At 35.9% G+C, this 21,568-nt stretch overlaps 2 protein-coding genes across 6 annotated transcripts in view; one reads left to right on the top strand and one right to left on the bottom strand.

Annotated features, from left to right (window-relative positions):
- The first annotated feature begins 214 nt into the window (after nucleotides 1-214).
- LOC125677038 (uncharacterized) lies at nucleotides 215-11,382 on the top strand. Of its 4 annotated transcripts, none has more exons than XM_048914947.2 (8): nucleotides 215-672; nucleotides 1,438-1,522; nucleotides 5,267-5,332; nucleotides 6,273-6,436; nucleotides 7,091-7,250; nucleotides 7,421-7,606; nucleotides 8,422-8,663; nucleotides 10,539-11,382. In XM_048914947.2, exons 1-8 carry the CDS (start codon nucleotides 625-627, stop codon nucleotides 10,596-10,598), a joined length of 1,011 nt encoding a protein of 336 aa, XP_048770904.1. In that variant the 5' UTR covers nucleotides 215-624; the 3' UTR covers nucleotides 10,599-11,382. The 4 variants fall into 4 exon arrangements, with proteins under 4 accessions (XP_048770904.1, XP_048770903.1, XP_056015192.1 ...); XM_048914946.2 differs by having other exon boundaries at nucleotides 10,015-11,382; XM_056159217.1 differs by having other exon boundaries at nucleotides 606-672; nucleotides 7,091-7,238.
- Nucleotides 11,383-13,611: 2,229 nt separating this feature from the next.
- The window catches only part of LOC125675629 (growth arrest-specific protein 2-like), a 17,478-nt gene continuing 9,521 nt past the window's right edge, over nucleotides 13,612-21,568 (bottom strand). Inside the window, exons 4-7 of one of the 2 annotated variants that reach the window (XM_048913390.2) lie at nucleotides 19,370-19,511; nucleotides 18,677-18,894; nucleotides 16,949-17,044; nucleotides 13,612-16,494 (exon numbers count right to left, since the gene is read on the bottom strand). In XM_048913390.2, coding sequence (XP_048769347.1) covers nucleotides 16,282-16,494; nucleotides 16,949-17,044; nucleotides 18,677-18,894; nucleotides 19,370-19,511 — 669 coding nt within the window. In that variant the 3' untranslated portion in view covers nucleotides 13,612-16,281. The remainder of the gene's footprint in view (nucleotides 16,495-16,948; nucleotides 17,045-18,676; nucleotides 18,895-19,369; nucleotides 19,512-21,568) is intronic. The other variant, XM_048913392.2, reaches the window with a different exon arrangement.

Genomic DNA, 21,568 nt, shown 5'->3' with positions numbered 1-21,568 from the left:
CAGTACAGAACCAATGATTCCGGATGTGTTAATGCTTCCGGTTCCCTTGAGATATTTAGCAGAATGTCAGATCTAATGGAAATTTGTGGAACCACAATTCCACTATTCGTTGTCGAAGAAATTAATGTAATCCTTGGCGTTAAAGAAGTCGCGGTGTTTTCCATCAGAGGCGAAAATAAACGTGGTGGTATTCCGTGTGCTGCTGTCGTGGGGAATGATGACGTAACTTGACTGACAAGTTCCTCAGAGATTCTATCAAAGAGAAAGTCATTGTTTCTGAGAAGTTCAAAGAGTATTTATGTGATCCGCTATACATGTACATCGTATTTCATGATAAACTGCCCAGAACACACACTATCTAGAAAGAGTGAAAGGAGCGCTGCAATTTATCAAACGGTCATGAAATCGCACGTAATTTATGTATATAAATATGTTCACTTTATAAGTACAGTTATTTACAAGCGACTGATACAAATGCATATTGGAAAGGAAAAACAATCCCATTATACAAATGGGTACATGTAATTACCCGGCCCGATAGAGAAAGCAGTTCGGTCATTATCTATCTATCTATAGATAACACCCACTTTAAACCGAAAATAGGAAATCCCCTTTTATAGTACAATGGCTGAAAGTTGGCTTGATAAAGTTATCTCTCGGGCAACTAGTCAGGTAAAGTACTAGATATACTAATACAAATATATACAGTATTCACTAAAGATTTTAAGGGGAAATGAAGATAATTATCTATTTTCACCTGTGTGACGTGTTCGCACTTCTACATTTGTACTTTCGTTTGATTAAAGGTCGGTTTCATTTGACATTTACGTCAGCATAGAATGTGTATCATTCTATTAAAAAACATATTTAGTAAACATCTTTGAAATCAATTACACCGGAAGCACAAAGTCGCATATTAATCCATATAATAAGGATAATTTAGTATAGGGGCGGATCCTGGAATTGCTGTTAGGAGAGACGCAACTATGTAAGGCTGGGGGCTGCCTTGAGGCTCCCAGTGGGTCCAGGGCGGAGGCCCAGGGGGCGAAGTCTCCGGAAGCTCCCGGATTTTACAAATTTTATAGGGCTTGAAATATGTCTCCTATGTAGTCATTTTAGCTATTTTCTGTCATTTTTGATAAGGTGAAATTAATAAAATAACGCAAGGGTTTTTGGAAAAATATAAGTTCTACCATTAAAAGTAATTCATTTTTCTAAACAAGAGGTCACGACTGTCCCTCCCCCTTAAATCGGCCACTGATTTAGTATACTATATACACGTATAAGAAAAGAAAATCCTGGTAGACTTGAATTTTTCCCCAACTTCAAAAATAAATAATATTACAAATAGCTAATTTTGTAAGCAAAGTATAACTCCAACATTTTAGATCTTTAATGAATACATTAATCATGTTAATAGTTTATACTTTTTTTCAGTACTTCTATGCAAATGAAACGAAAACGGATGTCGTTAACACTGTAAGCGATTTCAAAGACTTGAGACCTGGACGTGAGCCATACTGTATGTTATTTATAACGATACAATGAAATAATACGATATCATTAACTTTAAACAAACATTGTCATGCTTTTAAAAAACATGTACGTTTGTTTGGTACAGGCATCTATGTTACAGCTGCAGATCTGTTCAAGCTCTGAGATCTCTAGATAGTCTGTTTTATGATACAGCTGCAGATCTGTTCAAGCTCTGAGATCTCTAGATAGTCTGTTTTATGATACAGCTGCAGATCTTTTCAAGCTCTGAGATCTTTAGATAGTCTGACCCAGTATTTTCCTAGAGAGCTACAGATCTGCAGTTATCTATGGTAATGATTAAGCAACACACTGTATTGTGAAGAGGGGAGTGGAAAATAAAAAATCTGGTAAACTATTGATATTGAAAAAGTTCATATATTCCATAGATAATCAATCATTTATGGTTTTAAAAATGCTGTCAAGGGCGGTAACTCCTATGCTGGTATTTCTTCTACTGCATGTCTATTATCCATGCTTTCCCCAATATCCACAATCGATTTACACATATTTATGAATTGGCAATTGTTTTAAACTGCTGACATTTAAAATTTGTCATTTCAACAAGTTTTTATCTTTTTCAATTATTCCGTAGAACGACAATGTGTGATTTTCTTATGTTAATGCATACTTCTGCTTTTTGTATGTCCGACATCTTTAAAAATGTGGCAACATACACATTTTCTTTGGTTATTAATTAAATATAACTAAATTGGGTGGAGATTAATACAGTTTTTCCACTTACAACCATTAATATTGATAGGTCACATGAGGATCGATCCACCTTAAAGATGGATAACATATTTTCTTCGTTTGGGGATTCATGTATTATCAACTTGTAGGAAAAACAAAACTTGTTAGTTGGACTTTTGCAGTTAAAATCAAGCACCTGTGATAAGATATATGTGATAAGCCTACATGTGATAAGCCTACATGTTATAAGATACATGTTATAAGATACATATGATAAGCCTACATGTAATAAGCCTACATGTAATAAGCCTACATATGATAAGATACATGTGATAAGCCTACATGTTATAAGATACATATGATAAGATACCTGTGATAAGCCTACATGTTATAAGCCTACATGTGATAAGATACATGTGATAAGCCTACATGTGATAAGCCTACATGTTATAAGATACATGTGATAAGTCTACATGTGATAAACCTACATGTGATAAGTCTACATGTGATAAGATACATGTTATAAGATACATGTGATAAGATACAGGTTATAAGATACATGTGATAAGCCTACATGCGATAAGCCTACATGTGATAAGATACATGTGATAAGCCTACATGTGATAAGCCTACATGTGATAAGATACATGTGATAAGCCTACATGTGATAAGCCTACATGCGATAAGCCTACATGCGATAAGCCTACATGCGATAAGCCTACATGCGATAAGCCTACATGTGATAAGCCTACATGTGATAAGCCTACATGCGATAAGCCTACATGCGATAAGCCTACATGTGATAAGCCTACATGCGATAAGCCTACATGCGATAAGCCTACATGTGATAAGCCTACATGTGATAAGCCTACATGTGATAAGCCTTCATGTGATAAGTCTACATGTGATAAGCCTACATGTGATAAGCCTTCATGTGATAAGATACATGTGATAAGATACATGTTATAAGATACATGTGATAATATACATGTGATAAGATACATGTGATAAGCCTACATGTGATAAACCTACATGTGATAAGTCTACATGTGATAAGCCTTCATGTGATAAACCTACATGTGATAAGCCTACATGTGATAAGCCTACATGTGATAAGCCTTCATGTGATAAACCTACATGTGATAAGTCTACATGTGATAAGATACATGTTATAAGATACAGGTAATAAGATACATGTGATAAGCCTACATGTGATAAGCCTACATGTGATAAGCCTACATGCGATAAGCCTACATGCGATAAGCCTACATGCGATAAGCCTACATGCGATAAGCCTACATGTGATAAGATACATGTGATAAGTCTACATGTGATAAGCCTTCATGTGATAAGTCTACATGTGATAAGCCTACATGTGATAAGCCTACATGTAATAAGCCTACATGCGATAAGCCTACATGTGATAAGCCTACATGTGATAAGATACATGTGATAAGCCTACATGTGATAAGTCTACATGTGATAAGCCTTCATGTGATAAGCCTACATGTGATAAGCCTACATGTGATAAGCCTACATGCGATAAGCCTACATGCGATAAGCCTACATGTGATAAGATACATGTGATAAGCCTACATGTGATAAGCCTACATGCGATAAGCCTACATGTGATAAGCCTACATGTGATAAGCCTACATGTGATAAACCTACATGTGATAAGATACATGTTATAAGATACAGGTTATAAGATACATGTGATAAGCCTACATGCGATAAGCCTACATGTGATAAGTCTACATGTGATAAGCCTTCATGTGATAAGCCGACATGTGATAAGCCTACATGTGATAAGCCTACATGTGATAAGCCTACATGCGATAAGCCTACATGCGATAAGCCTACATGTGATAAGCCTACATGTGATAAGCCTACATGTGATAAGCCTACATGCGATAAGCCTACATGTGATAAGCCTACATGTGATAAGATACATGTGATAAGCCTACATGTGATGAGCCTACATGCGATAAGCCTACATGCGATAAGCCTACATGCGATAAGCCTACATGTGATAAGATACATGTGATAAGCCTACATGTGATAAGCCTACATGCGATAAGCCTACATGTGATAAGCCTACATGTGATAAGCCTACATGCGATAAGCCTACATGCGATAAGCCTACATGTGATAAGATACATGTGATAAGCCTACATGCGATAAGCCTACATGCGATAAGCCTACATGTGATAAGCCTACATGTGATAAGATACATGTGATAAGCCTACATGCGATAAGCCTACATGTGATAAGATACATGTGATAAGCCTACATGCGATAAGCCTACATGTGATAAGCCTACATGCGATAAGATACATGTTCGAATGTTGACTTACCCGGTGATGATGGTAGGTGCATTTTCTTTGTTATACAATAAAATGAACATGATTCTGGTATAGTTCACAATTTGTATATTGCCATTGTAATACACCTTTTGTGATTATGACATTTGATTAGGATTCCGGTGTTAGATGGTGGAGACCGCCTAAGTTGTCAATACATGTGTCTGATTCTTTTGTATATCATTTATAATAAAATTGTCTAAAAAATCAGAACTATTCTTCTTAAATTTTGCTCCACAAATCTCCACCTTCTAGTAGAGATTGGCAAATGGATTGGTATTCCATACAATGAACGATTTGGTGTTTTGTGGAACGAATCAAAAATTGAAGACGAATTCCATTATATATATATATATATATATATATATATATATATATATATATATATATGATGGATGGATGGATGGATGGATGATGTCTGTTCACAATTAATGGATGTAAGCTACATTAGATCTACCTATAGAGCTCGCCTTGACCACGAACTTCTTTCTAATATCGATAAATTCTCTGTAGAACACTCATATACTTATGTTTAATTTACATTGAAATATACTACATACATGATTATAAATATTTTCTTGTATAATAAAGCTTTTAGTATTTAATTGTATCAGTTTTTGCAATACTTGTTGACAAATTAAATACCGCTCTGTGTACATTATTCACTTTCATTCCAGATTTCGAAAATGGGAAGAGACAGCATTTATTGACACTAGATGGCACCATCCCGGTATCTTACAGAGGTGAGTAGTATCTGACGTCATTGCTTCCTGAAATATGTAATCATCCTACAACCCCTGGCAGTACGGATCATTGATTGATTGAATATTGTTTAACGTCCCCTTTGAGAATCTTTCATTTAAATATGGAGAGGTCACCACTGTCGGTGAAGGGCTGCATTAGGTCTATGCTTGGCGTTTACGGCCATTGAGCAGGGAGGGATCTCTATCGTGCTTCGCCTGCTGTGACACGGGGCCTCGGTTTTTACGGTCTCATCCGAAGGACCGCCCCATTTAGTCGCCTCTTACGACAAACAAGAGGTATCGAAGACCTTTTCTAACCCGGATCCCCACTGGATCACTTATAACGAATAATGGAACTAAGGCTTACGTCACAAAGAGGTTGATTTGAATGGAAAGTTATTCCAATCTTTTTAGATATACATAATGTAACAGTTAAAGAACTATTAAATTAGGTGTATAAACAGTTGAAGCATGAGGTGATTAGTATAATCCGTGAAATCGATTATACAGAAATTAACCATGCATGATTCCATTATTTATATCAGGCACGTACAATCACCCCCTCCCCCCCCCCCTTCCCAACACTTTTTGGTAATGATCATATTTGTTATGCAAATAAAGATATATTGGTGACTGACCTCCCACCCCCACCCCACCCACTATTTTTTTCAAATGAGAATAATGTAAGCTTAATAGTCATTAACGAAAGAGTCAGTCAATCAGAGTAGAAGACTGACAACACCCCCACCCCTTCCACACTACTCACACACACACACACACACACACACACACACACACACACACACACACACACGATGTAAGAAAAGGAAGTTTGGAGGGGGATAATCTGAGTGAGTCAATCATAGTAAATGACTGACACCCACCCACCCCCGTCATATTATCATATTATATGTTACATATGATGCTTTCATTATTACAGGGTCTGTTTACAACATACCTATCGTGATCTGGCTTCTGGACACCCATCCTTACCAGCCCCCCATGGTCTATGTAAAACCTACCAGTACAATGAAACTCAGGACCAGTACTGCTGTAGACTCCAACGGGAGAGTGAATTTACCGTATCTTAGAGATTGGGAGTATGTAAGTGTGTCAGGCACTGGCCGTCTATACCATATCACTCCTCACTCTCCACATACCAGTCCACTCCTCACTCTTCACATACCATTCCACCCCCCACTTTTCACATACCAGTCCACTCTTCACTCTTCACATACCATTCCACTCCACACTCTTCACATACCATTCCACTCCACACTCTTCACATACCATTCCACTCTTCACATACCACTCCACTCCCCACTCTTCACATACCATTCCACTCTTCACTCTTCACATACCATCCCTTCTCACTCTTCACATACCATTCCACTCTCCACTCTTCACATACCATTCCACTCTTCACATACCATCCATTCCTGAGGCTTTTAATGATTGTAAATTAAAATTATTTCTGTCAAGGATGCTCACACACACACGCGCGTGCACGCACACACACATACCACAAATTGCATTTCTTGCAAGCAGCCAGTGTATTCTAAATTGCCAACATAGTGACATACACCATTAGTAATGCTAAACTTATAAAGTACATGTACTACCACTACCAGTGTAACTATTCCTATCCCTTACTGCTACTACCCAGCAACATGTGTAGTATACACCCACCAATTCTACTACCTACAATTACTTATACTGTAGCATCTAAATACGAGTACCATCGTCTGAATATTTCAGCCCCAATGCGACCTCCTGGGGTTAGTCCATATCATGCTCATCATATTTGGCGAGGAGCCACCTGTGTTTTCTCGCAGATCTACAATATGGCAGGCATGTGCAACTCCAGACCGTGTCCAAACCGATTTGTCAAGGGAAAATTTTCAAGGTCAGACAAAAAGTATGTATTTCATTCACATGTACTGTGAATATTGCAATGTTCAAAACTGGGAAGGTCTGAAGGATTTCAATATTTGGATAAAGATCTTTTTTAATATTACACGTATGCAGTATTTTCAACAGCAACATTTAATTATCAAACAAAGCTTCCTAATGATGTCTATGTTGTAGATATGAATGAAAAAGAATTTATGCGTTTCGTAAAACTCCTCAAACTTGCCAGAGATGCTCTAGAAAGGTTCTTTAATGAAGTTTTCCCAGCATATGAACTGCAAAGCATATTGTCAGAAAACGAACATCGAATTAAAAATGGACCCTCGAAATTACAAACGGAGCAGTTGTCTTTACTTTATCCAGGTAACTGATGCCGTTTAATATGTATATTTCTCAACAGACCAGTCTAATCATGGCAGATCTGTGAGTATGTCTTGCCAATGAAGACGAGAAAATTCTAAATGGGATTCAAAGGTTCAACAATGAGTTATTGATATCAAAAAAGTCTTTACGGAACCTGGAAACAAACTCAGTAATGTAAAATACCTGAGATTCAATGAAGGACTTATTTTGATCCCTAAACGAAATAAAAGTTGTAAAAATGCTTGTAAAGGAATTCATTTTCATGCATTTGAAAATATCAAAGGATGGATGTTTTTACTTCTTTAAGCCTATCTTGGTTTTTTTTTCCATCTCCCGCTTAAACTTTTCACTTTCAATCGGTCCATGAACTGCAAGATTGTACATGTGTACTTGTATTATACCCCACACAACGAAGTTGTGAAGGATATAATGTTTTTGACCCGTCCATCAGTCTGTCAGTCCCTTGTTTTGTCAGCGCAAATCCTCTGAGACTGCTCAACAGAATGTCGTGAAACTGTGTAGTTAATAAGGACACACTGTGTAGATGTGCATATTCCCAGGAAATTCTGATTCAATAATTTTTGTGGGGGTTATGACACTATTGAACTTATTAGAATTTTGAGCCCGTCTGTCCTACTCTTGCAGTAATGCATAGCATTGCCATTCATTATGTGAGGCATTGTCAAGCAATGTTGGAGCGTGGGGTATGTGAGCTTGCTCACCTTTGCTTTCTTTCATTTTATGCCTGTTATTCATTTGTCTGTTTTCTTCTGCACCAAAATAGCCATCGTTCGATACCTTTCCATTTTTTTTAGGTAGAGGAAAAGATGTTGACTTGAGTTTATTTGGAATATCGACCATGTACCACTTTCTAAGAAATTACGCAGAAGATCTTGACCCTCCTAGTAATGGATGGGGTAGAGAACCGCAGATTGGCCAAAAGAAAGAAACAGATGATGTTGAGAGAATCCGAATTCATAGAAATCGTATTATTCAGATGATAGAATTTGATCTTGATATCGAAGATTTTATCTTAAAATGGGAGGATCTCAAGCAGGTAAAAATACTGGCGCCATACTGACCGAGTAAATACCGGTGTTATAGAGCCAGAATTTCCCCCCATAGTGAGACTTCCCCCCGGAAGTCTGGCTCTAGAGTTAGCCTGTCTGGCTCTAGAGTAAGCCTCCCTCCCTCCCCCCGGAAGTCCCCCCCCCCCAAGTTCTCTCTCTCTCTCTCTTTCTTCCAATGTGTTTTATTCACCGTTTTCTTCTCTTGAGTTTAATTTAATGCCCTGCTGAAAAAAGGTCTTGGTATCTAAACGATCTCCATAAAGTGATAGTAGTTTACCAGGAATAAATGAAGGGGGAAGTCCTACTATGGGGGAAGTTTGAATCTACAACTAGTGATAGAGTAGGTCTTCCCACGGGGAAGTCTGGCTCTAGAGTGAGACTTCCCCGGGGGTTATTCTGCTCTAGAGTGAGCCTTCCCCCACGGGGAAGGCTCATTCTAGAACTAGGCTTCCGGGGAGAAGTCTCATTATGGGGGAAGGCTCACTCTACAACACCGGCACCATATTTTATGACAAAATACCGGCACCATGTTTTATGAGAAATATCGGCACCATTTTGAAGGACAAAATATCGGCACCATATTGAATGACAAAATACCGGCACCATATTGACTGAGCAAAGACTGGTACCATATTGACTGAGTAAATACCGGCGCCATATTGACTGACAAAATATCGCCACCATATTGACTTAGTAAATACTGGCACCATATCGAATGACAAAATACTGGCATCATATTGACTGACTTACCGGCACCATATTGACTGAGTAAATACATGTACTGGCACCATATAGACTGAGTAAATACCGGCACCATATTGAATGACAAAATACTGGAACTATATTGAATGAGCAAAGACTGGCACCATATTGAATGACGAAATACTGTCACCATATTAAATGACAAAATACCAGCACCATATAGACTGAGTAAATATCGGCACCATATTGAATGACAAAATACTGGATCTATATTGAATGAGCAAAGACTGGCACCATATTGAATGACAAAATACCAGCACCATATAGACCGAGTAAATACCGGCACCATATTGATTGACAAAATACTGGCACTATATTGAATGACAAAATACAGGCACCATATTGACTTAGCAAATACCAGCATGACTGACAAATACCGGTACCATATTGACTGAGTAAATACTGGAACCATATTGAATAACAAAATACCATGTCATATTGACTGAGTAAATACCGGGCACCTTATTAAATGACAAAATACCGCTACCGAGTAAATAAAATACCGGCACCGTATTGAATGATTATTTTTTTTCGAACTTAGAATATGTGTATTTTCAATACTATCTATGAATTCAGGATATTGCAGACACATCTCTAAGGACGTTATGGGAGTATATAAACAATAGAATTCTGGGATAATCTCTGTGGATTATTACGTACATTGAAGCATAGGTATATTTGTGAGTGCAAGTATTTCACCTTTAATTCATGTGGATATATTGGCAAGCTGCGATACCAAACAACAACAAAAAATAAAAACCAAATTTGTCCCGGGTTCCAAGTAAACATTCAAAATGCTTATGAGGACAATCAAATCAATTATTATTACATCTACCTTGTAAACTTCAGGCGCGATGGAACAGGTGCGAAGTTACATGTGGACGTGATTTGACAAGAAGACTGGTTTCCATAGTGTGTGAAAGTTCCATGTTAGACATGACCAGAATTAAGAAAACGGATCGAACACTCTAGTACATAACGATACATGCAATGAAATCTCTGTGTATGCAGTGGTTATGATGACATACCAAGTTATAACACAGTCCATCTTACACATGTGATATGTAATAGAGTTAACTATAATACATGTATTTTTTCAGGCAATCCTAAGACTAAGTAAAGGAGCCCTCTTGACTGAAGTAGAAAAGCTTTCAACATAGACAGCAATGCAACAATATAGCGATATAAGGTCTCAACCGTGCGCATGTTTTTGTGCGCCGTAAATCGAAGGTTTTTACAAGGGGTGGATCTGTAGCTCTCTGATCTGTCCCAATATTTTTTCAGAGAGCTACAGTTATGCAGCTAAGACTCATGGTACCACCTGGCAGTTGGTCCATATATCAAACTTTGAATATAGTGTCACCACCTGACGATTGCTCCATCTACCAAACTATGAACATAGTGTCATCAAACTCTGAATATAGTGTCATCAAACTCTGAATATAGTGTCACCAAACTATGAATATAGTGCCACCACCTGCCTTTTGCCAAATTTCCATCATAGATCCACCAACTGGCAATGAAAAATTTGCTAACAGAGGCCCACTAACAGGTTATTACCAAACTCCCAACATATAGGCCTACTTGTACATGTTAACAAATATTAACACAATTACTGTGTTAAACACCACTCTGATTCTATTATTACTCTGAAGTCGTTATTGGAAAGATGCTGGAGTCCCTAGTCTTTAGCTATCAGGTCTTCCAACTGTCTTTTGGAATTCTCATGGGTACAACCTGTGCTCCATTATTAGCCGACCTCTTTTTCTATATCTATGAGGCAGGATTTATTGAAAAAACTTCTACATGACAAAAAATATTTTGCTGTAGCATTCAACTTGACATTTATGTATATTGATGTTTTACCGATTAAGAATACTTACTTTTCATTCACCTGTTGATTCAGCATATCCCAGTGAAAATGAAATAAAAAGATGCCACTAATTTCTGAATCATATTTTGATATTTTATTGACCATAGATGTCAACAGCAAACTAAGAACACAACTTTATGACAAACGAGTTTGCTTCAGCTTCTCCATCACCAACTTCCCATATTTGTGTAGAAGTATTCCATTATCACCCCATTTGGTTTGTATGTCTCTCAATATTGATTAAATACATGAAAGCTTCTGCATATGATCAATTTTTAAATCAAGTTACTGACAAATAAGTTGATGTTACAGGGGTTTCAACAGTCTCGTTTAAAATCAGCATTTTTGCAAATTCTAAGGTTGTTATAATGCAAATCTAAGCTATCACTGGGTCAGATGCTGCCCAACATGTTTTATACCAATTGTTACTGTTCTTTATATACCGATTTGACTACTGATTACTCTGTTTACCTAATCGAGACATGGAACCCACGACGGGTGTGAGCAATTGACAGGGGATGTTTACTGATCCCACCTCTGGTATGTCCAGGGGTCCACATTTGACCAACTCTTAATTTTGTATTCTTTAATAGGATTTATAAGAATGATCACTCTTTGTTATCTTCACTTTTTCATAGACTCACCACCTGACAAACTCCTAACATAAACCCACCACCTGTCAAACTCCTAACATAAACCCACCACCTGACAATTACCAAACTCCTAACATACACCCACCACCTGACAAACTCCTAACATACACCCATCACCTGTCAAACTCCTAACATACACCCACCACCTGTCAAACTCCTGACATAACCCACCACCTGACAAACTCCAAACATACACTCACCACCTGACAAACTCCTAACATGCACCCATCACCTGACAAACTCCTTACATACACCCACCACCTGACAAACTCCTAACATACACCCACCACCTGTCAAACTCCTAACATACACCCACCACCTGACAAACTCCTAACATAAACCCACCACCTGACAAACTCCAAACATACACTCACCACCTGACAAACTCCTAACATGCACCCATCACCTGACAAACTCCTTACATACACCCACCACCTGACAAACTCCTAACATACACCCACCACCTGTCAAACTCCTAACATACACCCACCACCTGACAAACTCCTAACATAAACCCACCACCTGAGAAACTCCAAACATACACTCACCACCTGACAAACTCCTAACATGCACCCATCACCTGACAAACTCCTTTCATACACCCACCACCTGACAAACTCCTAACATACACCCATCATCTGACAAACTCCCAACATAAACCCACCACCTGACAATTACCAAACTCCTAACATACACTCACCACCTGACAACCAAACTCTTAACATAAACCCATCACCTGACAATTACCAAAAATCAAATATGAACAAAGATCCCACCACAGGATAATTCCTGCAATCACTAAATAGTGTAACGTGTAGCGGTCACCCAGCCAAGTGCTGATCACACTCGCTGTTGCTCAACTTTCGTGATCAAGAGAGAGACACTCTACCACATCACTAGAAAAGCTAGCTCTCTAGCGAGGCAGTATAAGTTCCCTCTTATACTGTCTTCTACAATATTAATTTCAGAAGACTAGCTTACACATTTGTTGTCCATTAGAATTTATTAAACTGTCAGAAACTATATGAGACATGACTTTTTTAAAAATCTGAACCAATGGTTAGAAATATTTCTAACCACCATCCTTTGATCTTTTCCTTTAAAGACTGTTAGGCCAAGTAAAATTAATTAGTAGATTATCATTCAAACTTCACAAAAAAATGGGGCGGGTGGGAGGATTTTATTTTTTATTTTTTGCCATGATATTCTTGACCTCGAAAATGCCTTCTCTCATTGAGAAAAGGCTTTATAAATCATAATTACATGTTTATTTGGGTTTCTAAAAGGCAAAGTGAAACGAAGTACGATTACGATACCGGACTAGACATAAAAATATCCCGAAATCGTAATTTTGAAAAATAAAAAAAAATCGGGGCGGGGCAATTTTCGAAGGGCGGGCGGGAATGATAATCTACTAATTAATTTTACTTGGCCTTAAATTAACAAACAGAAATATTCTATTTCGAAGTCTTACAGAATAGAAAGTGTCCTGTTCACTTTCAAATCAATACATTACAACTTATTGGAACAAAACTGCAATATCCAGTCAATAGAAATAGGATAACTCATTGATATTATTTTCAAACATGAATTGAACTTTTTAAATTCAATTCAAATCATTCCATTAATCAAAAATGGCACAGATGATACCCTTCAAAAACAGTTTTATTAAACTCTTGATTTCAGCACATTTTTAATGTACACTTGATACAGAAAAATCTCTCATTTAATAAAATATTGAATACTGATTCAAACACTCAACGAAACTGATTAAAAATGGACGGTCTGCATAACTTAGTATATATATCTATAATGAGTAGTGTGCAATACAAAAAATGGAATGTTGCAACAGTAACAAGTTTGATTAAAAAAAGAGATAACACTTTTAACAGCATAAAATTTAAACAATACATGTACTACAATGTGAAATGGTACATCAGCTTTGATCCATCCACTTTTACAACCTCCGACAAATTATACAATACAGGTATAAAAAAAAAAAAAAGACCCACATGCATCCTTAATACTGTTAATTATCTAAGATTTGGAATTTTTTCCCCATACCATTTTACTTGCTATTTATTCTATATAATCACATTTCAGTAAATCATTAACTGACTCAAGAAAATTATTGAATGACTCAGTAAATTATTGACTAACTCAGTAAGTTATTGAATGACTCAGTAAATTATTGACTGACTCAGTAAATTATTGACCGATTCAGTAAATTATTGACTGATTCGGTAAATTATTGACTGACTCGGTAAATTATTGACTGACTCGGTAAACTATTGATTAATTCATTAAGTTCCACACTGTTGCTAGTTTACATAATGCATTTCCATTCTTAATAGTTGCCACAGAAAGGTATATTCAAATACGAGTAAAAGATATTTCTGTTGGTACAATGTATGTTCCAGGCAGTGTGTCAAGTTGTTTTTGAAATAGATTATTTACAGATAATATACATTTGAGAGATTTAATGTTTCTTAACCGTGTACACCATAACACAGTGGCATGACCTTTCCTGCCCAGTAATAAAAAATCAGCAGTGTTTATGTCCAATAATCTGGTGTAAATATAGTTTTTACTGCCATTCAATATTGTTGTAATTGTTTCACTCCATTCAAGATTAGTAACAATTTGAACACATACAGTGAAACTCCTATACAAGGGACTTGGATATAGAGAGATCTTGATTATAATGAATAGTTTAAAAATCCTGTCATTATCCTTCATACAAGTAAGCATTTACAAGAGAACCTGGCTGTTAAGGAACTTGGTGACTAGGCATTCTCTGTTGTAATGCAGTAATATTTATTTCTTACAATATCAATATCAGAGTACTATGATTTCTTTAATGAAATAAATTCAAGAGCAAAGTGACTGTTGTAATGTTACTCGGTACAAGTTACCCTGATAGACTGTGAAGCAATTTATCAAAAGCTTAATCTGCATCATGTTGTTGATATTCATTGCTTTTAAAACTCATTCCTTATACTAGCATGATTAATAAATAAGCATTTAGTTATATTTTACAATGAATTTGAAATGAAAATTTCAAGAGTTAATTGTGTCTCATAATACTTCCTAAATGATCATTTTCTGTTCTTGAAGATTAATTCAAAGTATGTCGGTCAGCCAATCAAATTGTATGTTACAAACAAAATTAAAATGACTTGTTTTCAGGGAAATGAATTTGTGTAAGCTGATGGTGCTGGAGTTAAAATTCCAATTACTGTAAATTAATCAGGTATCTACGTCTATGATATTGGCACTGTATCAACACAAATAAATTCTTTTTCCAAATATCAAACATTCTCTTTCTGAAAAAGAAAACATATGTTCTTTAAATTCTTTATCAACATATTTAAGGACTGGAGGTAATTCCTACTCATTCTATATGATATAAATAAAGTGAGTTGGGATATGATTTATCATTGTTTTAAGGAAGTTAATGAAAATGTTGATGTCCCATGGAATTCTTTATTTAAAGCAAGTTTTACTGTATATAGCATGTAACAACCCCCCCCCCCCCCCCCCCCCCCCCCCCCCCATAAAATAATAAAATTTCAAGGAATATTGAGCACCTTAAATGTGATGGGAAATTAAAATTTCATTTCTAAGAATGCACTCATATTTTAGAACACAAAAATGATAAACATGTTGACTTGCAGAATAATATAAATGCCAATCTAATTCATGTATTACAATAAGACAAAAGAATGCTTTCAATATCTCACAAAACATTAAAGTAAATACAAAATTATACTATTGTGATAAAATACATTCTTTATGTGCAACAATACAACATAACCAAAAGAGGTTATCATAAACGATAGGATAAGTCCTTCCTGTAACATTATAACCAAAAGAGGTTATCATAAACCGATAGGATAAGTCCTCGCTGTAACATTATAACCAAAAGAGGTTATCATAAACCGATAGGATAAGTCCTCGCTGTAACATTATAACCAAAAGAGGTTATCATAAAACAATCTTCACAACCTCTGCATATGAACAACCCAGAATACAAAATACAACCAGAGAACCTGGTAAACATATATATATATATATATATATATATATAGAACATGCATGTAGCAATGTAAACAAATGAGCCTTCATGCATAAACAAAAGTGAGCACATTTTTCCCAGGGTCCTCCAGGTGTAGTCTCCAGACGATGAGTTCAGAGTAAATACCAGTTCTGTCTGAGAGTCTCACCTAAACAGTCATAAATAATATCCATCATCCACCCCTCAGTGGGCATGCCCATTCTGTTCACTAGTCATAAATAATATCCATCTTCCATCCCTCAGTGGGCATGCCCATTCTGTTCACTAGCAACCTGAGCGTGGGACTTATACTTTGATTTGAAGTACAGGTACTTGTTGCCGATATCAGGGGGTTCCCCCACGATCAGTCTTTTGTGTTCGAACACCTGTACTGGCCGATGGTGAATCAGGTAATTCTCTAGAGTGTCCCAGCCTCCACCCACACGCACCATAAGGTGTCGATTCTTCAGAAACTTCAAAAGGTGAAAGAAAAAATATTTCAAATCAGTGATCAGCTGCACTGGTTTTTTTTCCCAGATTACATCTAAATAATACAGGCAAAAAAATGCAAACATTTACAAACATTATACAATGTATTAAAGTATTTTTACAGAGTATATAATGAAATACTGACAATTTTAACAAGCATCATATTAACAGCAAATTCATATAGAACTCTTTTATCTTGAGTTTTATTTTTCTTTATTTGCAAGCCTTGCCATCGAGTTTGTAAAAATCTGAGACGAAAATCACTTCACAAACAGTAACAATAATTTGTCATTTCTTACTCTGATTTGAACCACTTACCATTAAAAATAACTGTTTATCAGTCCTTACTCTGATTTGAACCACTTGCCATTAAAAATAACTGTTTATCAGTCCTTACCCTGATCTGAACCACTTACCATTAAAAATAAAAGTACTTACCCGTATTTGAACCACTTTTCCAAAGATGAGGTATTTGCCTTCCCCTAACTTCTTCACGTGATCATGACACTTGCACAGAAACGCAATTCTCCTCACCTGTTCACGTAAAGATTGAATGAATTCACAAAATTACCATCAATAGATTAAAAACGTACAGTTCTGAGTATAATCTATCATATGAAATAACTCATTCACTTGTTATGCACAAAATGCTTACTGTTGTTTCTCCATTTCAAATAAAGAGTCAAACGAATTATTTATACACAGCAACTTTTCTTAATGACTAAAATTTCCAGTGTCTTCATGGGCTAATTAAAACATATCACTTATTCATAAAACACAATATACCAATTATATTCACCATAAAATTACACACAAGATTTTATTGATGTCGTCATCATAGAATTAAAGTATTTAGTGTCATTGTGTACCCTAATATACAAAATAGGGAAAAGCAGTGTACACTGGGATTTATTTACGTCAGTGTCACGTCGTCTGCCATTGTGACACCATTCTCATCATCCATTTGCCATTATGACATCTTTCAAATTATTTGTTTATCATTGACTTGTTCAAGAGATAACAGTATTCATACGACACCTCTCTCCCTAGTAAATAGTCAAAAAGTCATCATATTATACAATTACAGTACATGTATTGACATTTTCTTTAAGCCAACGTGTGCTTTAGCTACATGAGAAGTATATTATTAAGTCATTTAGTTGTGGGTTGTTTTTTTTTTCAATCTCAATAACTATCAGAATCTGGTTAGTCAAGCACATAAGATTTTTACTTTTCCCATACAAATCCTCATAGCAATTAATCCTGGCTATCAGTGATAAAAGTTTCCTTTGAGCAAAAAATTCATCAAAGCTTTTTTTTTGTAAAATGGTAGTCTTAGTAAATGCTAATCCTATAATGGTAACAACCCATGCATTGTTTTATCTTGAAGTACACAAATGTACAAACAAACCATTAGATCATACTGATTAAATAAAATCTATTGCATGCAAATCATTTTACCATGTTGCTTTGTGTGTTTTCCTGAATATTATGTTAAAATATATTTGATAAATACGAGAGCATTAGACTTTTCAATAATTACATGTGTACCATACATCCCATCATGCACTCACCGTGTCCTGAAAAATGACAATTCATAACGTAAACAGTTACTCTGGTTTCACAATGCAGTTGATTTAGTTCAGACTCCTGGTCGTGTAATGGGATTCAGACCTGTTTTGTGGATGATTACAGTTACTCACTGCAGACTGTTTCTGAGGTCCATTGTGACAACATTTTCAGATCAAGTACATAGAAAGAAATTTGAATGCATGAACATTGGACCTCAGAAAGTTCGGGAAAAAACTTAAAGGAGATTACTTTAAATTTTCGTTTCTGAATCTCTTTTTTGGTACAGATTGAAAAAGTCCACTGGAGTCAAGAGAGATAACTCTAAAATTGTCTTGCACTCTTAATTCATCCCATAGTACTTAAATAAACTATTTTGACCCATATTTGTACAGCACACCACACTTTGATCCAAATGTCATTGCTGGTCCTGATAATACCACATGTCTCTTTAATCTAATTCAATATGGTTCCCATACAGACTCGCTATATTGTTAAGACTTCCACATTACAGAGTTCCCTCCCTTCACACCATACCACAGCCATACTGACAGCCCTCTACTCTAGCACTAGGTCTGCAGGCAAATTAACCCTCACCTCTGCGTCAAGGTCAAATACATTTTCGGTGGTTGCTATGGGGATTACCTCAGCATCGAGACCTGTAGGTTTCTGTGGTTTGACCTCTACGACCTCTTCCTCCTTCTCGATTTCTTTCTCCATTCGGATCAGATTAGGAGGATCCAGACCAAACTTGTAGCCAATTCTGGCCAACTCAAGGATGGTCATCAACACCGACTTCTCCCCAGTGTGTGATACTGAAAAGATTAAGTATTTCACCATAGGTACAGAGTTACTTGTATATGGTATTTAGGAGACTAACATTTAATAATTACATGATCTATAATGATTGTATATTAATTGTCATCAAGAGTCAGGCTCTGGGGTAAAAAAAAATTGGATGATCTTTTTTTTTTTTTTTATCAAAGTCCAACTTTCTCACTCTATGTTCCTTTTATAAAAGTAAGACTTGGATCAAAAGTGATCTCATCTATAAAGGGTTTGGGGTTTTTTTTTTTGTCCCAGAGCCTCATCGAATCAAAAGTATTTCTCATAAAACTACAGACATCAAGATGAGAATCCATGTCTGTTAAAATTCATGTACAAGATGTATATAAACAAATGTGGCTGTAAGCAGGCTGTTTTCCGGACTTGTAAACGTAAACAATTTCTATAATTCTATGTTAATTAATAACAAGTCCATGACCATTTAATTCATAATAGAATTCTTACCTAAATACTCTGTTTCAAACATCTGGTCATCAGCCATTCCATAGGCCTTGCACCAGTTCAGGAAGTTAGCAGTGTTGTCTCGAGCAAACCAGCTCCCCGGCGTGGCATTGTTACGGTATTTTAGTGACACCTTCGGCAGAGGCTGTTACAAGTAAAGGACAGGGTGTTATATCTTAGGTGTACAATACACAATCATGTCACCGGCACAGTATGATCGACACACACGTTTTATTCTGTGTCTGTCCATCTGACTGTTCTAGTGAAGTCAAGCTCTTACAATAAATCACTTACAGGCAACATTATACAGAAAATACATATTTCTTAATCATATAATATATGTATATATGTGTGTGTGACAGTAATATATCTATATATATATGTGTGTGTGACAGTAATATATGTATATATATGTGTGTGTGACAGTAATATATGTATATATATATGTGTGTGACAGTAATATATGTATATATATATGTGTGTGACAGTAATATACGTATATATATATATATATATATATATGTGTGTGTGACAGTAATATATCTATATATATATGTGTGTGTGACAGTAATATATGTATATATATGTGTGTGACAGTAATATATGTATATATATATGTGTGTGACAGTAATATATCTATATATATATGTGTGTGTGACAGTAATATATGTATATATATGTGTGTGACAGTAATATATGTATATATATGTGTGTGACAGTAATATATGTATATATATATGTGTGTGACAGTAATATATGTATATATGTGTGTGTGACAGTAATATATGTATATATATGTGTGTGACAGTAATATATGTATATATATGTGTGTGACAGTAATATATGTATATATATGTGTGTGACAGTAATATATGTATATATATATATATGTGTGTGACAGTAATATATGTATATATATGTGTGTGTGACAGTAATATATGTATATATGTGTGTGTGACAGTAATATATGTATATATATGTGTGTGACAGTAATATATGTATATATATGTGTGTGACAGTAATATATGTATATATATATGTGTGTGACAGTAATATATGTATATATATGTGTGTGTGACAGTAATATATGTATATATATGTGTGTGACAGTGTGTCCAATCAACACAATACTCAATTATAACAATTTTGTGAATTTGAATTCACTGATGTAACATATAAATACCGTTGTTAATACTTACTATTGATCCAAAAACAAATTTATTGCCTACATCACATTATATACCATGTAATACAAACATACTGCACACCAACAGATCATCATTATACATGTGCACATTCAGTTTAATCAATGTTCATATATGCAGGTGATGTTTTGGTTAATGCATTACACACACCACTGATAACCATTTATTAAACCCATCACCTCTTCTTGTGTTAATCAATATATACAATAATGTCTGTTAACATTTCAAGACAAGCTACAACTACTCACTATAGCATTCCCCTCCTAAATTTAGTGACTTAACAGTACAATTATTACAAGCAATATGTCACAAATCCATACTGACAGGACCATACTTATACACAGAACATTGTTTACACCCGTTACAGACATTATTAACTTACTGTCGATGTTCTTCATATAGTTTCTCGTAATTCATTCTAAGAATAGAATTATTTTCTTTATCATATTGAAAAAGAGATAATTCTGCTTTTCATCAATTTTGTAACAGTTAGGGAGAAAATGTAATGAACCTGACTGGAATTCGAACCCAGGTCCCATGAATCTCCAGTCAGGTGCTCTACCAACTGAGCTATCTGGCCACCAGCGATTGAACCCAATGACCACTACATTCCTCCCTCCTTAAATGTTTTCACCCCTTCAAGATATCAATGCAGGATCTTTATCCCCTGGCAGGCATTTTCACCTGTCAGTTCCAGGGGCTGATCTACAGCACCAAATGTAACAGGTAGGGAGAAAATGCAATGAACCAGATCAGGATTCAAACCCGGACCCCCTGAATCTCTAGTCAGGTGCTCTACCAACAGAGCTATCTGGACACCAGTGATTGAACTCAGCTGACCGCTACAATCGATTACAAAAAAGGGAAACCTTGCTTACTGCTAAGGGTCCTCCAGTCAAAAAAATAATGAATTGAATAAGAAACATTATTTCTACATGTTCAGACATGACATTAGTGTTATACAGAGATAGATCGGCCATGGCTATCCTATTATTTC

This window comes from Ostrea edulis, chromosome 3, assembly GCF_947568905.1.
Source record: "Ostrea edulis chromosome 3, xbOstEdul1.1, whole genome shotgun sequence".
Lineage (NCBI taxonomy): Eukaryota > Metazoa > Mollusca > Bivalvia > Ostreida > Ostreidae > Ostrea > Ostrea edulis.
Note: the sequence above shows the minus strand (reverse complement) of the source record. Positions and strands in the feature narration are given on the sequence as shown.